General features: G+C 41.7%; 1 protein-coding gene across 3 annotated transcripts in view; it reads left to right on the top strand.

Moving 5' to 3' along the window:
• PLD1 (phospholipase D1) overlaps positions 1 to 19,644 on the top strand; it is a 119,111-nt gene that overhangs the window by 64,202 nt on the left and 35,265 nt on the right. For 2 of the 3 annotated variants that reach the window (XM_090050913.1, XM_090050912.1), the window contains exons 11-19: positions 12 to 95; positions 2,217 to 2,298; positions 6,376 to 6,486; positions 8,091 to 8,291; positions 9,125 to 9,332; positions 10,114 to 10,227; positions 13,849 to 13,977; positions 14,329 to 14,447; positions 15,090 to 15,203. In XM_090050913.1, the coding sequence (XP_089907039.1) occupies positions 12 to 95; positions 2,217 to 2,298; positions 6,376 to 6,486; positions 8,091 to 8,291; positions 9,125 to 9,332; positions 10,114 to 10,227; positions 13,849 to 13,977; positions 14,329 to 14,447; positions 15,090 to 15,203 (1,162 nt within the window). The remainder of the gene's footprint in view (positions 1 to 11; positions 96 to 2,216; positions 2,299 to 6,375; positions 6,487 to 8,090; positions 8,292 to 9,124; positions 9,333 to 10,113; positions 10,228 to 13,848; positions 13,978 to 14,328; positions 14,448 to 15,089; positions 15,204 to 19,644) is intronic. The other variant, XM_090050915.1, reaches the window with a different exon arrangement.

The following is a 19,644-nucleotide window of genomic DNA, read 5'->3' as shown; positions in this document are numbered from 1 at the left end:
TTGCTTTACAGGTATGTAAATGCAAAGTGGTACTTTGAAGATGTTGCTAATGCAATGGAGGCAGCTAAAGAAGAAATTTTCATCACAGATTGGTGGTTTGTATTTCTTTCTTTTGGATTCTTACCAGGCATCTCTGCTAGAACGTGCAAGACAATGCCACAGTGTTCAAAGGCCGTACAGTATGGAAGCTAGCTGTGCAGCCAAATGGTTTGGCAGCACATCTTAGAGTCTCACAGGGAGGGTTTTCATTCAGAGGCCTTTTTAGAACACTTGGCCCCAAAAATGCATGCTTCAAATCATCAGTTTTGGTGTCTCCTAAGAAATAACCTTGAAGAACTGTATCATGCACTGAAGCACCACCTAGTTTGAAAGGAGTATGTATTGCACTGCCACAATGGAGCATACAAGCCCATGCAGCAAGGGAGTATCTCAAGGGGGCAGGATATCTCCTAATGCATTGTCCATCCCAAAGGCATTGAAGCAGACAAGTCATACCCTGCATGGCCCACACCCTACCTTCTCCTCACCCTCATGGGGAACCAGATGTACCTGAGGGGAGTGATTCACAGAAGCATTTATGCTCAGCTCCTGTGGGGCCAGACAATGGAGGAACAAGTTCCTTATGTTCTCCCGCACAACGCTTGCGTGTCTAAGAGGTAGGCGAGATTCAGCCCTAAGCTATTAATTGAGCAGGTATTGTTCCTTGCTCTGCCAAGCTTACTGTTGGAGCCCATATTCTGGACTTGCCCAGTTCTGACCTGTCTCCAGATGATATATCTTGTCATGGATTTAGTTCCCTATAAGCAGGATATGTCTGGAACCACAGACAAAATCAGGAAGGGCGTGTACAGCAGTGCTCTATGAACATTTTACAATGCTATAATTTAGAGCATTTTTTATAGCACTATGACGTTATAGCTCTCTTAAACATGACAGAAGTGCAGCATTTGGTATGGGGACCTCTGAGGCTCCCTGCCCTTTCCAGGCTAGGAGGCTGGGGCTGCTCCACTGGTCAGAAATTTGACCAGTGTACACAAGTTATTTAAAGTGCTGTAGACTGCTAAAGTGCTGTGAAATACACTGCTTCAAATTCAATACCTCATTTAACAAGGGTTAATTTAAAGCGTTCTACCCAGTTTTAAGTGCTGTAAAGCCATGCACCTATATTAAGTCACAGCAATAAAGTGCTTCTAGTGACAAAAAAGCAACTTCTGTACTCACCCAAAGTTTGCTGTTAAGTGTTGCATGACCTTGGGAAAGTTACTTAATGTCTCTGCATTTAATCTGTAAAATTGGCCCATTAGTATTCATCTAACTTTCAGGAGTAAGAGAGGCTTAATTAAGGAATCTCTGTAAAGCTCTTGGAGGTTCTTTGGTGGAAAGACCTGTAGAAAAGCCAGGTATTACATCAACCCTCACTAAAATGAACCTGCACCCTAAAAGGATCATAAATAAACTGTTATTGCATGTGAAATATCAGATAATGATGTAGAGATATCATTTATCTCCTAGCTAAAATCTTTATATAAGGCAACATTGAGTTCTCCATATGTCTTGGAATTGCAAAGCTGACACAAAAGTTATGAAAGCTCAAAAAGAAATGCTTCTATCATAAGTATGTTTTCAGGTTGTAGTAGTTTGCTATAGTCAAACCCAAGTTATTAGGCTTGATACAGAAGAAAATAGGTGATATGTGGTTGCCTTGCTATATGGGCACTCAGACCGTGGATGACCTAATATCATCCATTCTGCCCTGTGAATCCATGATTGCTGCTTTTTGTGTAGCTAGCAAGCAAAATTCAGCACAGGTCTTTATAAGTTTCACGTAGTTCAGGTGTCAAGTGAACCAAAATCCTTAGGTTTTGTCTTTTAATCTCCATATCATTTTCAGTTCTACCAGTGGTACAATATTCTGTATTAGTACAAGAACTTACTGTTTCAAGTATGAAGTCCAAGCTTCTCCACTTTGTGCAATGTCCCACTGGCTGCTCCGTCCATTCTATGTATGGGGCATGTCACCTGCTTGGCACCGTTGTTAAAAATAAAAGAATAAGAGCGCATGGAAAAAAGGAATCATTCTGGGAGACTGGAATTCACTCCTCACCTCCCACAAAAATTCGTATAGTTTTTCTTTCATTATTGGAATTGATTATTAGACCTGAAATGTTGTTAACCCAGCACATGACAGGCTTTATTTTTCCTCTTTATGTTTTTAGGCTGAGCCCAGAAATCTTTATGAAACGACCTGTGGTAGAAGGAAATCGCTGGAGACTAGACTGCATTTTGAAGCGGAAAGCAGTAAGCAGACTGTGCCTTCTCACTGGTTCAGGTCCCCATTTTTTCAAAGTAGAAGATAATTTGGGCGGAGCAGCAAGCCTCAGCTTTTCCTCTTTTTCCTATTCCCCCAGCAGCAGAGCAAAGCTGTAGGGTTGCGGGGCAAAGCCAGGGAGCATAGGGCCTGCCATCAGGTTTGCAGAAGCAGCAGCAGCAGCAGGAATGAGAAACTTGGAGCTATGGGTTGGGGCCAGCAATCACCCACTGAGTGACCTTCAGCTCTTCACCTTATCCTGCCAGCACTTGCCAAGAGATGGGTTGTATTCCCTGCTTTCTTCAGCTGTCTCTGCCTCCAGCTGAGGCATTTCAGGAAGGCCAGGGGACAGAGCACTGATACCACTTTCCAGACTCCCAAACTAGACCCCCATTCCTGATACAGGAGCTGTTTCTTCTTTCCCATGAATGCTCTGTGGCTGGTTCTTCCTGTTCGCCACCCCTGCTCTGTCCTTAAAAGCTGCTCATGATTTAGAGACATTGAACCATACTGCTCTCTAGTCACTGGAGTTACATATGGGCTGCCTTTGGCCAATGGTGCAAACCATTTCCTGGGGGTAATGATATGGTGTCAGTTCCCTTCCATTCGCATTATTGCCTTAAATTATGATACATGCACCTACTTCCAAAACAGCATTATTAAATTGCTAATGGTGCTATCAGTCTTCCCAGGAGATAAGGATCTTATTACCAGAATTATTCAGGAGTATCCATAAATTATTTCTAAGTCAGAGGGGTCCATTTATATTATTGGCATATGCTAAGTGTGTTCTTTTTCTGGTTTGTACTTAAACATTTTAAATCCACACACAAGGTCAGTGAGCAGCTGAGCATGGAATTTCCCCCCAAAAAGTAAGGAAGTGTTTGTCTACGTAAGATTTTCTATTTTAGCATTTCCCAATCCAGCCCCACCTATGTCCTGCTCAGAGCCGTTTAAGATGGAAGTCCTTGATTGGCCCTTCGTTCCTCATTTATCCTATTTTATACCTAATTATGACTCTGCTTATGAGAAGATGTTAGCTGTGAGGAGGAGCTCCTGACCTGCTGTTCCATACTGTGGAAAATGTGGGGAGGAGCAGGATGTTAAAGTAAGGTCATTAAAGTGAACAGCCTTTTTAAAAATAATTTGGTGATTTGTGCAGAACACCATCAAGTGAAAACTTGTTAATTTGAGTTGGACGGGGATGTGTAACTTGCAGACAGCATAGTAATTAACATGACTCAGAGACTTAACTGACTCAGAGTGAGCAAATGCTTGTGTCAAGGACCACAGTAAAATGCAAGTCTCTGGTAGTTCTGCATACAGGGGTGGATCCAGAGGGGATCTGTTTTTAAAGTCCTCAAATAGGCAAGACTCCCCTCCCTTTCCCTCTGTACTCAGAGACGCATCCCCTGTCCGCTTCCTACCTTCCCTGCCGCCTGCTGCTGCTGCTGCTTTCACTGCTCTTGAGCAGGTGGGGAAACTTCAGAGCTGCTCCTGCCCTCTCCAGCCAGGCTGCGCAGTAGCTTGGCTCAGCTGGGACAGCGGCAGACACAGTGGTGATGGGTGGGGACCAGGCAAGTCAGGGGAACCTACCCATCGCCACTGTCATGATCCCAGCTGAGTGCAGCCCCTTCACAGCCCTGCTGGAGTGGGCAGGAACAGTTCTGGGAGAGCAGGGAAAGCAGGAGTGGTGAGCAGGGGAAGGGTAGGAGAGAGGACGTAGCTCTGAGCATGGAGGGGAGCAGAGGAGAGGATTTTTAGGTGCTTTGAGGACTTTAAAATGTCCCCAGAGGTTCCCACAGCACAGGTGGTGGGGAGGAGGCTGGGAGCCGGGGTACAGCCCTCCCTGCAACACAAGTGACTGCTCTCACTTCCCCTTTTGCTAAATCCTGGATCTTCCCCCATCTGCGTAGTTAAGACTTTACTATTTGATTTCTCTCTTTCATTCTCATTTACACTCTATGTCTGCCTTCCATCCCTGGCTCTCATTTTTTCCTTGCCTGAACCATTTATATAACTGCTGCTGACGTGGCCTGTACTTTAGTGCAGTTTTGAAATGTTTTTGTTTCTGAAAAAAGCTGGACAAAAAAGGCAATGATTTCCCATGCTTCTAGACAGTGTTTTCCACAGTTTTGAATTCCTTCAGCCAGTGAAAATACTGGTTTGTGGTTTTCTTCATTACAGGATATTAGTGGTGACTCAGTGGAAAGGCATGGCCACTGAAAACTGCAGTATAGAGTGCAGTCATATAGGAAACGGCTAAAAACCTTAGTGGAAGGCTTTGACTCTCCATACGTCCAGAATATCCCTTTCAGTAACTGTCGTCTTGCCCCATCCAAAAATGCATTAAAAATATTTTTTTCTGAACGATTTATTAATGACCATTGCCTTGGTTTGTGGCAGATAAAGCATATTCACAAGGATTTGCCCACTGCAAGTGTTTGTTCTTTGTTTACCATATCAATGCAGACTTTCCAGTGGCTGTAAATGCCAGCTATGAGCTAAGAATGTGTCATGGTATGTCCATGGAAATATTTGCCTGCTCTCTCGTTTGGAGCCTATCAATAAATTGTTGGCTCAGTGGGCCCAGCATGCAGTCTTAGCAAAGCTATACTTTGACGTGCGTACTTCGCTTCTCCAGACTCCCCTTGGCCAGCGTTTTGGGGTGCACAAAATGGTTCACAGTTTGGGTGGTTTACATGTTAGTAGAAGCTTTCTACAAATGGAAGTTTAATGAATCTTCAAGTAAATGTAGAAGGGCAAGTATCTTTGTTTTTGAAACTGCCCTAAGTTTACTAAAGGCAGTGGGGCTACGCTGGTTTTCAGTAGCTGAGGGTCTCCCCATTAGCTGTGACCAAACTCTGTCAAGGCTTGATCAGCACTTAAGTTTTGCCAGAACACCGACATAGCTACTCCCTGAGAAACCCTATGATGGGTGCCATTATATTGACCAAAGGTCTTTTTGTTTCATTTGTTCTTTTGTTTCATTTCAGTTTTGATTCCAGGAACTGGTTTAAGATGTCCTCACAAAGGAACCCCTTTTGTTGGTATTAGCTAAATAGTGTCTCTACTGGGGGAGGAGGGTTTCTTCTTATCAGGGTAGCTGTAACCTTTTTACATGTAGATAGTCCCTAAAAGAAAAATACAACCCAGTGCAGCATAGATGTTAGTAAGCACATGCAGTTCAGGTTTTACTGGCTGTGAATCAGGTTGCTGGAACTGGGCCTGAAAATGGCAAGTTAAATTCATGTATTGTAATAGTTTTCCAACAGGACATGTTCTGAAACACATCTACAATTTTTTTCAAAGCTTTAAATGAATGCTATCAACCTGAAATCCAATCACTTAAATAGAAATCAGTTAAAAGTAGTTTTAAGTAGTTCTCCTTCCCTGGTTCCCCTTGCCAGTGTCTGTGGATTTGCAATTGCTTGCTGCCAGTTTTTGGACCTCTCACAGCATTTTATAGTGGCACCTCTCAATCCATCACGGCATCACACAGGGAAGTTCAGCTGGAAAACTATTGTGTTAGCGCAGAGAGGAGAGGGAAGGTCACATTTTCTGCTGTATTGGGCATGAAAAAGTTAAGGTTCTGTCTCAATATTTTCACTCAGAGAATCCCTGCAAAAAAAAAGTATCATAGAGCAGCAACACCTCAAAGGTTTTCATTCATAATCCTACAAAATTAGGCAAGGGAAGTTAGCTTTCAAGCATTGTGGCCCAGAAGGCTGATAAAGAGATTAACCAGCTACAGAGATAGTCTGCAATATATCATTGCAGAAAATGGCTCCAAACTGCACATAAGGAATCATGTTAGAGCCCAGTCCCATAAGGTGCCAGGGTCCACCATCCATGTTAATGGGAGCTGAAGTATCTTAGTAGATTAGGTCTTTGGATGTGGAAGTTTCTAATCAGGAACTGAATCTCAGCCTGAGCTTTCCCCGCACGAGCACCGTGCTTACGCCCCCTCCCCCTACCCTTCAGCTGAAGCTGGAAGCCCAAGGATGTCCTTGCTGGGGGATAGGGATTTCCATTTAAACAGACATTTATCCTTTGTTTCCTGACAGCAACAAGGAGTGAAAATTTTTGTTATGCTCTACAAAGAGGTGGAACTTGCCCTAGGAATCAACAGTGAATATAGCAAGAGGACCCTGATGCGTTTGCATCCCAACATTAAGGTACAGTGTAGCACCTTTGTGTACTGCCAGTATATTCATTGCTCTTTATACCTAACACCACTCTTTGTATTTGGCAGACAGACAAATGAAACACGCTATTGAGAAATAGTGTCAATTGCCACTATGGGAAAATGATCTTTTAAGACATATGGCCCAGTTCTGTTCCCCCGATTAGGCATGTTAGTCTATTTAGGTACCTTTGATTTTGTTCCACCTAGCTTAAGTCCCTGAAAAGCTGTTGATTCAAAAGGTGAATAGGTCGTCCTCCTCCACCCTGCTTTTTGTGACTCAGTCTTCAAGGTAAGGTAGTGGTTGTTACAAAAGTAGATGCGTGAATGGATTTTCAGGGATTTGAGCAGGGTGAGAGAGACCAGCATTTAGGCACCTAAGTCCATTTACATACCTTATGGGTGGAATTGAATCTAACCCATATTCTTTTCTGCTTCTGCTCACCAGTAGGGGAAACCAGTACCTGACTATAGCAACTGAAATGTCTTTAAGTACTGTATAAATATGTTTAGCTTACCCCTGTCAGGGTTCTGTTGTTCAAACTATCCATCTAATTTTCACAAAGCTTGTTTTATCTGGCAATTTACATTAAATGGAAAAGTCACTATCCAGAGATGTTTCTTTATGCCTCCATTTCTGCTCAGACATAGAGTGAAGAGTCAACGTTTATATTCCTGCCTGAAAAGAATATCATTATCCTATTTAATATGCTGTTTGATCCCAGAACAGAAAATGAATCGTCTCTCAAAAATAATGAAGATCTTGAACCAGTATTTGGTAATTAAACCCAGATAAATTAAAAATAGAATAATAGAAAATTATGGTTGAAAGAAACCATCAGAGGTCTAGTCCAACACCCTTTTCAAGGAGGAGCCATCTCTCTTTTAAGCCATCCCAGTCATGTATTTGGCTGGAACATATTTTTAGGTTACAAAAGAGATTCATGATGAGAATAAACTACATAGTATTGGATTCCTCATCTTTTGCAGTTCTGTTTGAAACTCGTTCTTTTTAAATAAATATATGTAGAGAAACTATTTCCCACATTCTTTCATTTCAGAAAATGAAAAATAAAATGAGATAATTCTCCTCTCACCGTGATTTGCAAGAGCCATCAACAAGCTAATGTGTAACACACATCAACTCATTATCTTCTAGGTCTGGGCTGTACTTCCAAGTTGCACTGGGGTAATTGGTGTATGCTAATGAGAGGTGTAAATAACTATGCTGATGAGGCACTGGTATAACTGTTTACTAAATTAGTTGTTATACTGGTTCCAGCCCTAGCATAGGTGCAACCATCGTGGTACAGAGGTAGCTTATCCCAGTAAAATCACTTGCTTTCATACATGGGAACTGGTATATTGGTACAAAAACACACACACATGCAAGGAGGGTGGTATTTAACGCTACCAGTGGAGTTGAAGCATTACAACTTTCTAGTGGTGACAAATCCTAAAGAAAAGATCACTTTGTATTTAACTGTTGGTAGGTGTTTTGGGTTGAAAAAAGCCCTGTGGTTGTGGCCAAAGGTTCACATTTGTCAAAACTGTTTAGGATCTAACAGCTGGGTTTTATGATTTTTCTTTTTCCAGGTGATGAGGCATCCAGACCATGTGTCATCCTCAGTGTACCTGTGGGCCCATCATGAGAAACTTGTTATCATTGACCAGTCCATAGCATTTATTGGTGGCATAGACTTGGCCTATGGGAGGTGGGATGACGACGAGCACAGACTGACTGATGTTGGCAGCGTTAAGCGAATTTCAGGAACAAAGTCCACGATGAACCTAGCGGTAAGAGTGAATGCTATATATATATATTTTGCTCTTAACATTTAATGAAGGGTACACTCTAGTCTTCAGTCAGAATACACAAGAGGTTCTATAGTTGTATCCAACATGCAAGATGGAAAAGGACAAGTCATTTTAATATCTAAGCCTAGAGTTCAGAGTTGTAGCTTGGCTGTGCACAGGTTACTGGTTGCAGCATACAAAACAAGGCCCTTTATCAGAGTCAAATCCACCAGCCACCAAAAAAATCATACCTAGAAGACCTCATGGAAAGCAGTGTTTTGCTGCTAGCTAGCTGGGATGTGGGGACAGGAATGCGGGGAGTGATGTAGAAAACGCAACAACTGAGCTAGTGTTTTAAGAGTTCAACTCTCATTTAGGCACCAAAATAAGTATATTGGGTATATTTTGGGTTAAACTGGAAATTCTAGCAAGAAGCATCACAGTAGGAGCTGCCAGATGCAGAGGACTTTGGGATACCTGGCCCTTATTAGTTGCCCGAGGAGATGAAATCTTTTGAAAACCTGGCTCTAGGGAACTGAATGAGATAAGATCTTTTTTTTTATTAAAATGGGATTACTGTGTGAGAGCCTCTGGACAACATGCACTAAGCCAGGACAGCTTTATAGGCACTTCATGGAAGAATATACTGTTCTTATTTACAGTGTTTTCTGCTGAGTGAACACTCATTGCTCATTAAGCCACTAAGCTGCAATTTACAGCTCCCATTGATTTCAATGGGAGTTGTGTCTGCAGAGTTTGGGTGGAATTTAATCCTGTGAAAGATTAAATGGATACTCTTCCATGCTTCACTGTCATCCTTTTGTATCTTTAAGGCTGCAGCTGAATCTACTGAAGCTTTAGCCCTAAAACCTTTCAGTGATTCTCTGGAAGACCAGAAAAGTTTGGATGATGCCCTGGATTCCTCACGGCTGAAAGGAGTAGGAAAAGCCAGGAAGTTTGCCAGGTTCAGCATTTATAGGCAGCTCCATAAACATGGCATACATCACTCTGACAGTGTGAGCAGCATCGACAGCGAGTCAAGTAAGTAGTGCCTTACTGCTTTGTCTGCAGAGCATATACTTGGGGAGGGCAGAGGAGCTCTGTTTACAGGCATGAAGGAAAATCAGCAGTTTCCTAAACTGCTAGAACAGTAACTGGGGTTAGTGAATGGGTTAATTTGTACCATCGCATAATAAGCTTGAAATGCGTTGAAATGTTTTTTGCATTTGGCTAATTAATAGTTGTCACACAACAAAGATGACATCTTCAACTTGGCTATGTGACAGCCCCAAACTATACATGGAAAAAAACATGATTTATCATCTTCTTGTGCATGTGATGTCTAATTTCCTGTGATGTACACCATGTAATGTTCACGTATAGTTGTCTCCACTGACGGGGGGCTCACTCAAAACCCAGGGTTCGAGTCTTCCATTACTACAGCTGTGGAAAATGAACCTTTCGGTAGGAACTTACATTAGGGGGGGCGTTTAGATTCTGTTATTCCCAAACCTGACTTTAAAGCTTATTTTTGCCTTTGGCAGGAATGATGTGCAGGAGTATGTTTTGCATAAGGTCACAGCCAGCTCAGATGGTGCTTTTGCAGCAGCAGTTTATGCCTATTTTTGCTCTAAAATCAAATCAGGAATTCGTTCTCTGATCATTGTACCATTTCTAATTTTCTAATTTTCTGTTCGCTGAGCTTGCAATTGATTGAACCAAAGTTATTTCAAGCTGCATGTTATTTTAAACACTCTTGGGTAACCAGAGTAGTTAAAGAATTGCTTTTTTGCTGTAAGTAGAGCATTTCAACTCTCTGCAGGTTATTGCAATCCTAGTAGGAGTCAACAGAATTTAATCCAGAGTTTAAAACCCCATCTGAAAATGTTTCATCACCACACTGAGTCCAGGCAAGGGCTTGCTGAGTCTGAGAAGGGTAAGTGAATTGGAGTTGTCTAGAAGCTGTAGCTGTTAATGTATTTGCTGTCCAGTCCTGGTGAGAGTTAGGTGGGGCCCTGAGATCATTATTCTATGCCCTCAATTTTTATGTTGCTTTCTGTAAAGAGAACGTAGCAGAATTGCTTTCTGCAGAGACTGCGTTTTACGAGACTCTAGGAAGCTGGAGCACAAATAAGTAATAAGTAAATATAGCACCGCTACACCATAATTTATTTCTGTTTAGAGTTAAAAATGAAAATACTGGCTATAGTATGTGCCCTTTGAGAAGTTAATTTGGATTTTAGGTGATGGCTATTCCAGCTTTATACGCTTGATGCAAAGTACAGGGAATTTCACTGGAACTGATGATACCGCTAAAATGGCACTGAATTTTTTGAAGTGTGTGTGATATCATAACAAGTTGGGAAAGAGGATGAAAGTGATATTCATGGCTGCATGGCCATGTATTTAAACGGAGATTTGGCCACTATTGTTCTCAAATCAAGGTGCATAGCTGAGCAAGGAGTGGAATGCATCGTCTGTAGTGCTGTCCATGGAATACAGCAATAGCGTATGCTGGTGAGAGGGCCTGCTTTCTTCCAGGTAGGCAGGCAGAGAAGGGGTTTGGCTTCTTTAAAAAAAATGAGATGTTATGGTTGTTTTTTCTCATTCTGGAATGGCAGTGAATGGATTGTGGCAGATGCCAAGAGTGTGTCAGCCCCTGCATTGTTTGTGGGGGTGAGAGGACAGTTGTTTGGGAAAGGACTGATGGCTTAGGCATGTCCCCTAAGCCTAAGGATTCATGTGCAGGTACTCCTCACTTAACATGGTCCCAGTTAACGTTGTTTTGTTATTACATTGCTGATCTATTAGAAAACATACCCATTTAAAGTCACTCAACGTTCAGTTATAACTTTGTTTGGCCGTTGCCTGCTAGTAAGTAACTATTGTGACGTAATTGGATTTGCTTAACAGTGTTTCGCTTAAAGTCACGTTTTTCAAGACTGTTAACTACAACATTAAGCGAGGAGTAGCTGTATAGGTTTTTAATCCAGAAAAGAATGATTATTTTATGCTTTATTCCTTAGTCAGATGAAAGGTATTGGGCTCAGTTCAAAGTCTGTGTTATGTAGGAGGTTAGACGAGGCGACCAAATGGGTCCCTTCTGACCTTCCACTCGATGGATAGAATTTTCCAAAGTATTCAGCATTGGCCTGAAGGTGCTTCTGCTGAAGAAAGTGGGAGTTTTACCACTGTTTTGTGTGAGAGCATAATTACGCCAAGTGACAGCAGTTTTGATTTATTTGCACTATGTTAATTCATTTGCTTTGTGAGATGAAACAGTTCCTTTGCAATAATAGCATTTAGGAAGTTAGTTACAAATATCTGGGAGAGATAAGTACGCCAGCTTCAGATCAGTGGTACTCTTTTGACTTTGTTGGAACGATGACTACTGGTTCACATCGCTGTTAGTGAGAAGACAGGTAATCCCAAGGTCCCGAGTGACCCCAGTTCCATAGTTTCGTTTTTTTAAGACGAGATTTGTTTGGACAACCAGGACTTTTTTCTCAGTGGAGATCTTTGGACTTTGGAGGTCGGTCACCTTGCCGTAACCTGACAGAGCCCAAGTGCAATGCCCAACCCGCTTATCTGTTTTCCTGTGTTTTTTTTGAGCAGGTAGCTGACTGAAATTGGCTGCCTCAGTTTTTAGGAACTGGGAAGTGCCTAAAACCTGGCATAATATCTAGGTTCATCTTACAAATCCTAGAGATCACATCCTAGGTGATGTTCCTGAGGGTGGGAATTCAGGCAAACAATTAATGCTGCACCACGTTGTTCTTTTTCTGGCCATCGTCAGTACTCATTTAATGCATAAATAGTCAGCTGAAGATAAAAGCTTAAAATCCTACATAAAGAGTCTGTTTTCATATGTGAATATGTTGCACTGCAGAATGTGACAGTCACCACTTTCATATTCATTCATGCGAGTCAATGTTGATCTCAGAAAGCTGGTTAATAAAACGTGTCCTGATTCCATGGCATTCACGTATCTGTTATTTGCCTACCCCATGATTTCCCACTCCACCTGTCTCTCACTAGAAGTTCATGCAGAACTGCCAGCTGGAAGTACCTTTGCTATGGCAGCTGGTCAGTTGTTATCATTTGTGCCAACCTGTTGCATGGCATTTTGGCTTTGCCTGGCTTCCTGTTGTGTATATAACAGCTGCCTGTTTATATATTGTTACAGTATTGTTGCTATTGTATATTTTGTTGGATAATTCTAAAAGATGTTATAATAAGTTGTCATGGGCTGCCTGGCTGCTTGGTCAGAAGAATAAAGACACTAGATTCAGTTTCTAAACCATGTTGCTGAACTACACGGAAGATCCTCCAGCTAGCATTGTCTCAGGGAGAGAAATCTCTCTGTCTTTTCCCAGCAACTGGATTAGAATGGTACTAAAACCATCAAGGAAGCAGAATCTCGCAAACTTGGTGAGTGCAAAACAGATTAGTTGTGAGAAAATTAATGGGAGCAGGTGGGAGACTGCATAGCCCAGATGGAGGTAAAAATCATATGATTAGACATTGACTGAGTCCTAGAGACCAGTTGTAAGTTTAACAGCATTGAACAATCCCTATGGTATGACCCTGGGCAGGTCATATGAAAATAAAATAACATATATAGGACAAAATGGGTAAGGAGCATCAAACCTTCTGCTTCAGAATAGATGATAACCACAGAGCACTGGGCTTGCAAAGACACTTTTCTTATAGACATGTTTTTGCATACTGTAATTGCTGCACCATTTTTGATAGGGCTGCTGTCAGAGGCAGGAAAGCAAGAGTTAGACTCTGGTTTGATCCCATGTGACATTTCCTGTTTTCTGAGAGGGGAAGGAAAAGAGTTCACTCTACTCCTAATCTATGTGCCCATATGCACTAGAAAAGAGGTGCAAAGGAGCAGTGGGCAATTTTTGCTTCTAAGTCATTGCAAAGATGCTAAGATTTTAGTGTTCACCATGTAACTGAAATTCAGCATCCATGTGCACAATATAGAGGACCATTTGAGAAACTGAAATTGTTACATAAAGACTCATTGAAAAAAAAGAAAGTACAATTTGGTGCTGGTTCAGTTACACAGCTACTCATTGTGGAACTAGTTATTCTGATGTGGAGCCAAAATCATGAATCCTAGAAAATGGAAGTTGATACTAGGATTTATTTGTATTGTAGCGGCTAGTCATTTGTATAGTCAGAACGTAGTCCTATACACAGATATAGGCACACTTTCCTCAGAGGTTATATATTAATAGAAGTAGTCTTCCTTTCATAATATCGAGGAGGTGTAAATAATTAAAGTGTAAATTTTAAATACAATTTGCAGAGGATTTAACCTGTAGTTTCAATTAGCAGCAAGATTTGTGCTTGATTTTGTGCCATAAGTGTTAACAGAAGACTGGAAACAGTCAACTTTTCTTTCCTTTGAAACCAACATAAAGACTTAACTAGAAAACAGCTTTGGCAAGTTATGCCAGTGCTTTCCTGTTGAAATGTGAGTCTCATCTGTGATGTATTGAGGGCATCTAAATAGCATGTGTTTTATATTTCTTTGTGACAGATAAAGGATCGATCCGCAGTTTGAAGACTGGTGTTGGAGAGCTCTTTGGGGAAACCAGATTCTGGCATGGAAAGGACTACTGCAACTTTGTTTTTAAAGACTGGGTTCAGCTTGACAAGCCATTCGCTGGTAAGTACCATTGCAATCTGCAAGCAACTCCTGTGTCTCTGGGACTCCCCTGTCTTCTTCCATAAGCCTCTACTACCTAAGAAGTCCCTTTGACTTTATCCTTCTGAATTGAGACCATCTGATCTGGCAACTGCAAAAGGCAGCAGAATTCCTAAGTGAGAACCAGATATCCTATTGCTATGATGGCTAAATGGACTTGAAGCCAGCCCTCATGAGCTGAACTCCTCAGTTTTAACTCCAAATGTCCTAGCTTTTATTTCATGGAAGGGTTAAGTTTGAGGAGACTATGATATTCTTCATGCCTGGTATTTCCCTGCGGTGAAGTATAACCATATTTTTCTCTCTGTGGAGATTTCATTGACAGACATACTACACCAAGAATGCCATGGCATGACATTGCCTCTGTGGTACATGGCAAAGCGGCACGGGATATCGCTCGACACTTTATTCAGCGCTGGAACTTCACAAAGGTAGGTTTGACAGTGGTCCTCCTGTGAAGCAGCAATCAGGGACAGGGAGGGGATCAGTAAATATACCCAGAGAAGATCAGGGGAATCAGACCAGTGGTATGTCAGGGAGATGGAGTAAACAGGGCAAAATAGTTGTGACCTGGTTCCCCAAGTCCACGGGCCAGGGAAATCTGTCAGTGAAGAGCCTGTTGGATCCAGTAAAGATCCAATCCTTAGAGGAATGCTGAGCGGTGAAGGTCCCATCATTGGCAGTCCAACGGCTAGCCCACACCACTCGGGGGTCCGATCACCACTGACACAGGTTTATGGTCCTCACCACTGGAGAGTGAAGGCTTCATTAACCTTGTTAATGAAGATACGCAAGGATGATACAGGAGCCTGGGGCCAGCAGAAAGCTTGTTTCTCGCCAAGACAAAGGCAAAAAAGAGTACAGATTTCATGGGTATTTTCAAGACTGTTCAAAGTTGGAGTGAAGACTTTTGGTATACACTGTGATCCTCACACGATTCTTAAAGAAGTTTTCCACACAACTTTCTGTATTATGAGAAGGATATGAATACAATAAAAGTGTCTAATGTAAAACTCTAAAGAAAAGCAGGTTCTAAAATATTGTTTTATTTGTACGTATTTTTTCTTGTAAAGATCATGAAGCCCAAATACAGATCCCTCTCCTACCCATTCCTGTTGCCAAAATCTCAGCAAACTGCCAACGAGTTGAAGTATCAAGTGCCTGAGTCTGTTTTGGCCACTGTCCAGGTGAGTTTAAATGGCATTTTATTGTATGCTTCTAAAATATGGACCTCCTTGGTCATGAGCTCATTTTTAAACCATGGCAATATGAGGTATTGGTCAACTGAAACTTAATTGAGCTTAAAAGATTTAGTGCACAAACTAGTTTTTATTTTAAAACATGTCATAGCAGACCTCACCTTGAGCTGATATAGACTAGTATAGCCATTTTATTACCAACAGAGGGATGCTGATTTACATCAGTTTAGGTTGTGGTCCATTGTTTGTAAGATTAATAGTACTGACAGTTGTACTTTAAAACCCATTAGTTGTACCAAACGCTTACAGTAAGTGGCACTAGTCAACAGGATTAAAATGGACGTGAGGAATGCAGGTGGTGGCAACAAAGGACCAACTCTTGGGATCATCATAAATTCTAATTTATTGGATGGGATGTGAAGTTACCAATAAACTTATAAATGTAAACTTTGAGTTATGAGTGTTACTAGTCACTGTAGTGTGCGCGCACACACCCACACCCACACATGCACTCATTCATTCAAACCCATGTCACATAAACCCACATAGTGCAGTGTATAGTAGCTGCTGTAGTGATTGTGAGAGCCCTGGTGTCAGTATATCTACCTATCCGAGGCCCTGGTATCTGCTGTCAATGGTCAGCTTCCTTCAAGGCGACGTCTTCTGCAGAAGGGGGTTGCCTTCTTGTCCTTCTGTCTTGGTAGATCAGATGCTGGATGAGAGGGAGCCACTGAGGGTCATGCTTCACTGCCTTTTATCCCTTTCTGGAAGACTTGTGTGATCCCCAGCAACTTCTTGGCTGTCCATTCCGGGGATCGCTGTCATGGTGGGTTTTGAGTAGTGCGTGACAGCTGTTAGTCACAGGGGTCTCTGCCTGCTGGTACCTGAAGCAGAAATCCACCCTTGACTTATTGATTTAATGGCTGTATTGTTATGGGATACAGGAATAGTCAGTGGGGTGCGTGCTCAGTTCCAGGAATTAGTTCCTTGGCTTGATTAGCTTAAAATGGCTTGTAGAGTTGAGTTTTGTAATGTTAAGTTTGTCTGGTTCGGTTATTGTCCATTAACAGCCAGAGGCTCTTGCCTTGTGTTCAGTTATCTACTGAATCATCATACATTCGCATTCACTCAAGGGACTGCCCAGTATAGCAGATTTTATCACTTTACAATTAGTTTCAGTGCAGTTTTTAACAATGGTCCAGGGCTTAACTTCATTCTACAGGGAATACATTCCTTAAGGGTTTAAAAGTATAATATATAAAATACAAAATGCCATGGTAAAAATGAAACAGATGAAATATAAAAATGCACTGTGAGAAAAGTATGAAAATGCAGTGTGATGTAGTGAGGATCAGAGGCTACTGGGGACAGTAAGTGAGCTAGGTTAGCACCAGGATATATTTACAGTCTTTGAAGTGAATATTTTAGTTTTTTTGTTTTCTTTAGTAACACTAAGATTAATTGATATGTAAATGTAGTTTGTAGGTTTCTCCTCCAGAAAGCCACTTCAGCTTTCTGGCTTGCTCTGAGCCTTGCCGCACCCATTCAATGAGTGTGCTAGGTCTCTGCCAATACTTAGAAGGAAAAAGAAATGCACAAAATGGGGACGCAGGCAAGAAGGGGCTTCTTTTTTTATCAATGTCCAGAAGGGAAATGTACAAAGGGGGCTTTCTGCTACACCGGCTGGGAAACAGCTGTGTCTGAGGTGTGTGTGTACATAAAAGGTATTCTGCTTGCACCAGACAGAGATGTCTACTTTGAACACTACGGTATTTCAGTTCATGCCATGTCTGTGACTGATGAAATTCCACAGTTTCAACCCAGCCTGAAAAATTCCACAAGTCCATCTCCTGATAATGAGAATTAATAAGGAAACGAATATTTGTATAACTTTTGTGGCTAATCAGTAAGCACAGCAGACCTTGAATAGAGATGGTTAACTATCAAATACACTAAACTGTTCTTCATTGTTTAATACAGTAAAAACTGAGCTCACGAAGTTGGCTGGGAAATGCAAATAATCAATACATGTCAGGACATCTTGATCTGTTCTCAGACATCCCATTAGCAAGACCAAGTTCATTTTGTAGACCATGAATTGTAAATTCCCCTTGCTTATCTCTAATTGATATGCTGTCGCAGCCGTCTGAGAGCTGGCAGCGTGGCTCATCCTTGAGCCGCATGTGGCTGGAGCAATTAAAACAAATTGTTTTCCTGAAAACATGCCTTTGCTCTTTAGTATTCCTGCAGTTTGTAGCCTTTCTGACGTGCCTGCAGGTAGCAAGTCATGTTTATAGTGTTGTGTGTGGTAGCAGGCAGGAGAGCCTCTGGATCAGTTTTTACTAGATGACCATCTCTCTTTCCGAAGCATGTCTTGGCATGCACAAACCTTAATTTTGGCAGCCTCCTCTGTAAAGTTCTTGCTGTCCTGATTTTTTTTTTTTTTTATTCATTTGTTTAAGCAGGAATGCACACAATGTCAAGCCAGGTTACTAGGAAACCATATGAGGATCCTCAACTATGGGGAGCTCTCGCTGGCAGTGAAAGTGAGCCTCCTTATCAGCCAGAAAAGATATTTTGAATGCTTTTATAGAGAAAGATTAATGACTGACTAATATTTCCCACTGATAAAGGGATGGGTTTTGTATTCTGAAGGCAGAGTTAGGATTGAAAAGGAATACAGGGAATGACACACTGCTGGGCAGACCCAGGAGGGGTCCTGGCTCTCTCTGCTAGGCTTCTTCCTTGCGCTCTCAGAGAATGCTACCCATCTGCAGAGCTCAGGCCTGTCTTTGCCTGGTTTTTAGCATTATGGTTCTAGTTGTAGGTTTATCTTCATATTCTACTATTCTTGAATGCTCCTACTGAAAGCCAGGTGACTTGGGGTGCTTGCAGTGTAAGTCTCTGCTGATTCTCGTGCAGTAATGCCCTTTTGCACGTCTCTAGCCATATGAAGGGAACTTGCAGTGAGTTTGGATGTAATCTAGGTGCCATTACACTACCAGAATGATTCAAAATGGCTTTATAAGTGTAAATAAGAATGAAAGAAATATCAAAATCCAGCCTTCAATCTCTGGTGATATACACATTGATGATCTGCTGTGATTTTAGTATTAAAAGTGGATTTGTAAGGATGCAAATATGGTTCCAAAAATAGATTCCTATGCTGTTTCTCCCCTACCCTCAAAAATTAGATCTGCTAAGTAACTTTCTTTCTGAGAAATACAAGGTCCCCTCAAGCTGTTTCTCACTGTGTGTGAGGCAGGTGGGTCTTTTGTTTAGCCTACTTTTTCTTTCCTTTCAACTTCCCAATGCAAGACATGACCCCGGTAATGTAACCTTCTTTCTTGTCTGTCATAGGAGTGTAACAGTGGTCAGGATGTAGTCTTCTCATTTACTTTTTCAGGTTGCCCTCCAGTGGTGGAACAAGAAAGAAAAAGCATCTCTCTTTAAAAGGTTCTTCTACTAATAAAAAAGGGAGGGGTGTTTTAAATTATTTATTGTTTTTTCATTTTTTTAAAGTTTAGTTTAGATAGCTTTTTTAGCAAGCATTTCCTTAATTAAGGTGGGTCAGACCCAGAAACATTGGTTATTTGCTATTGTTGATGTAGAACTAAAAGTAGGGAAGACACTACAGACAAACGGGGAAATAAAGTCCCTGCCTTGCTGAGATTAAAATATAATGGGCAGATTTAGTGCAAGCCACTGGCTGTTGGGCACTGTTGCAAATCTGCTCATGTGTTTTAACCAATTCTACAGAATTTTGAGCAGTTTTGAAAATCCAGCCTCTTGTGTGTGTGCTGTACACCTCTGAAAATCTGATCTTGAACAGATGAAGAAAGACAGTTGAGCATTAAGGGTGCCTATACACGAGCAGCAAGGCTGCTTTGATGTGTTGTAATTACAGCAAAGCAGACTCGGTTAATTGGATCTCGTGTGTCAGTGTCCCTGCACTTAAAAATGGTGACGGGACACTTTATCTGAAGCTTGTTCAACAAGCTTTAGATAAAGCGTCCCCAGCCACTATTTTTAAGTGTGGGGACGCTGATACATGAGACGCTGTGGGCACTTCAATTAAACCAGCTCTCGGAGCCACTCTAATTAAAGGTCTCCCCTCCCCCACTCCCAGAGCATGTGTATAAATGCCCTAAGGTGCTATTTTCGTAGCTTATGGTCTGATCGTACCACCTGCTTTGTTCTTGCTTGAGGAGAGGACTCAAGCCTTTGTGAAAGATGTGTTTAAAAAAGGGATTAGATAAAAGAGGGAAAGCATGGCAGAGCAGATTTTGTTGAAGTGTGGACCGTATCATGGAGTGGTCTGTATTACCCGTAGAGAAGGTAGGTGGCATGGAAGAAGGAGACTGGGGTTAGGGCAGGATAGAAAGGGGATTTAGTCCATTGTTTTCTCTCTCTCTTGCCTCCCCCCGTC

This window comes from Crocodylus siamensis, chromosome 6 (assembly GCF_052110815.1).
Source record: "Crocodylus siamensis isolate JL-2025a chromosome 6, ASM5211081v1, whole genome shotgun sequence".
NCBI lineage: Eukaryota > Metazoa > Chordata > Crocodylia > Crocodylidae > Crocodylus > Crocodylus siamensis.
Note: the sequence above shows the minus strand (reverse complement) of the source record. Positions and strands in the feature narration are given on the sequence as shown.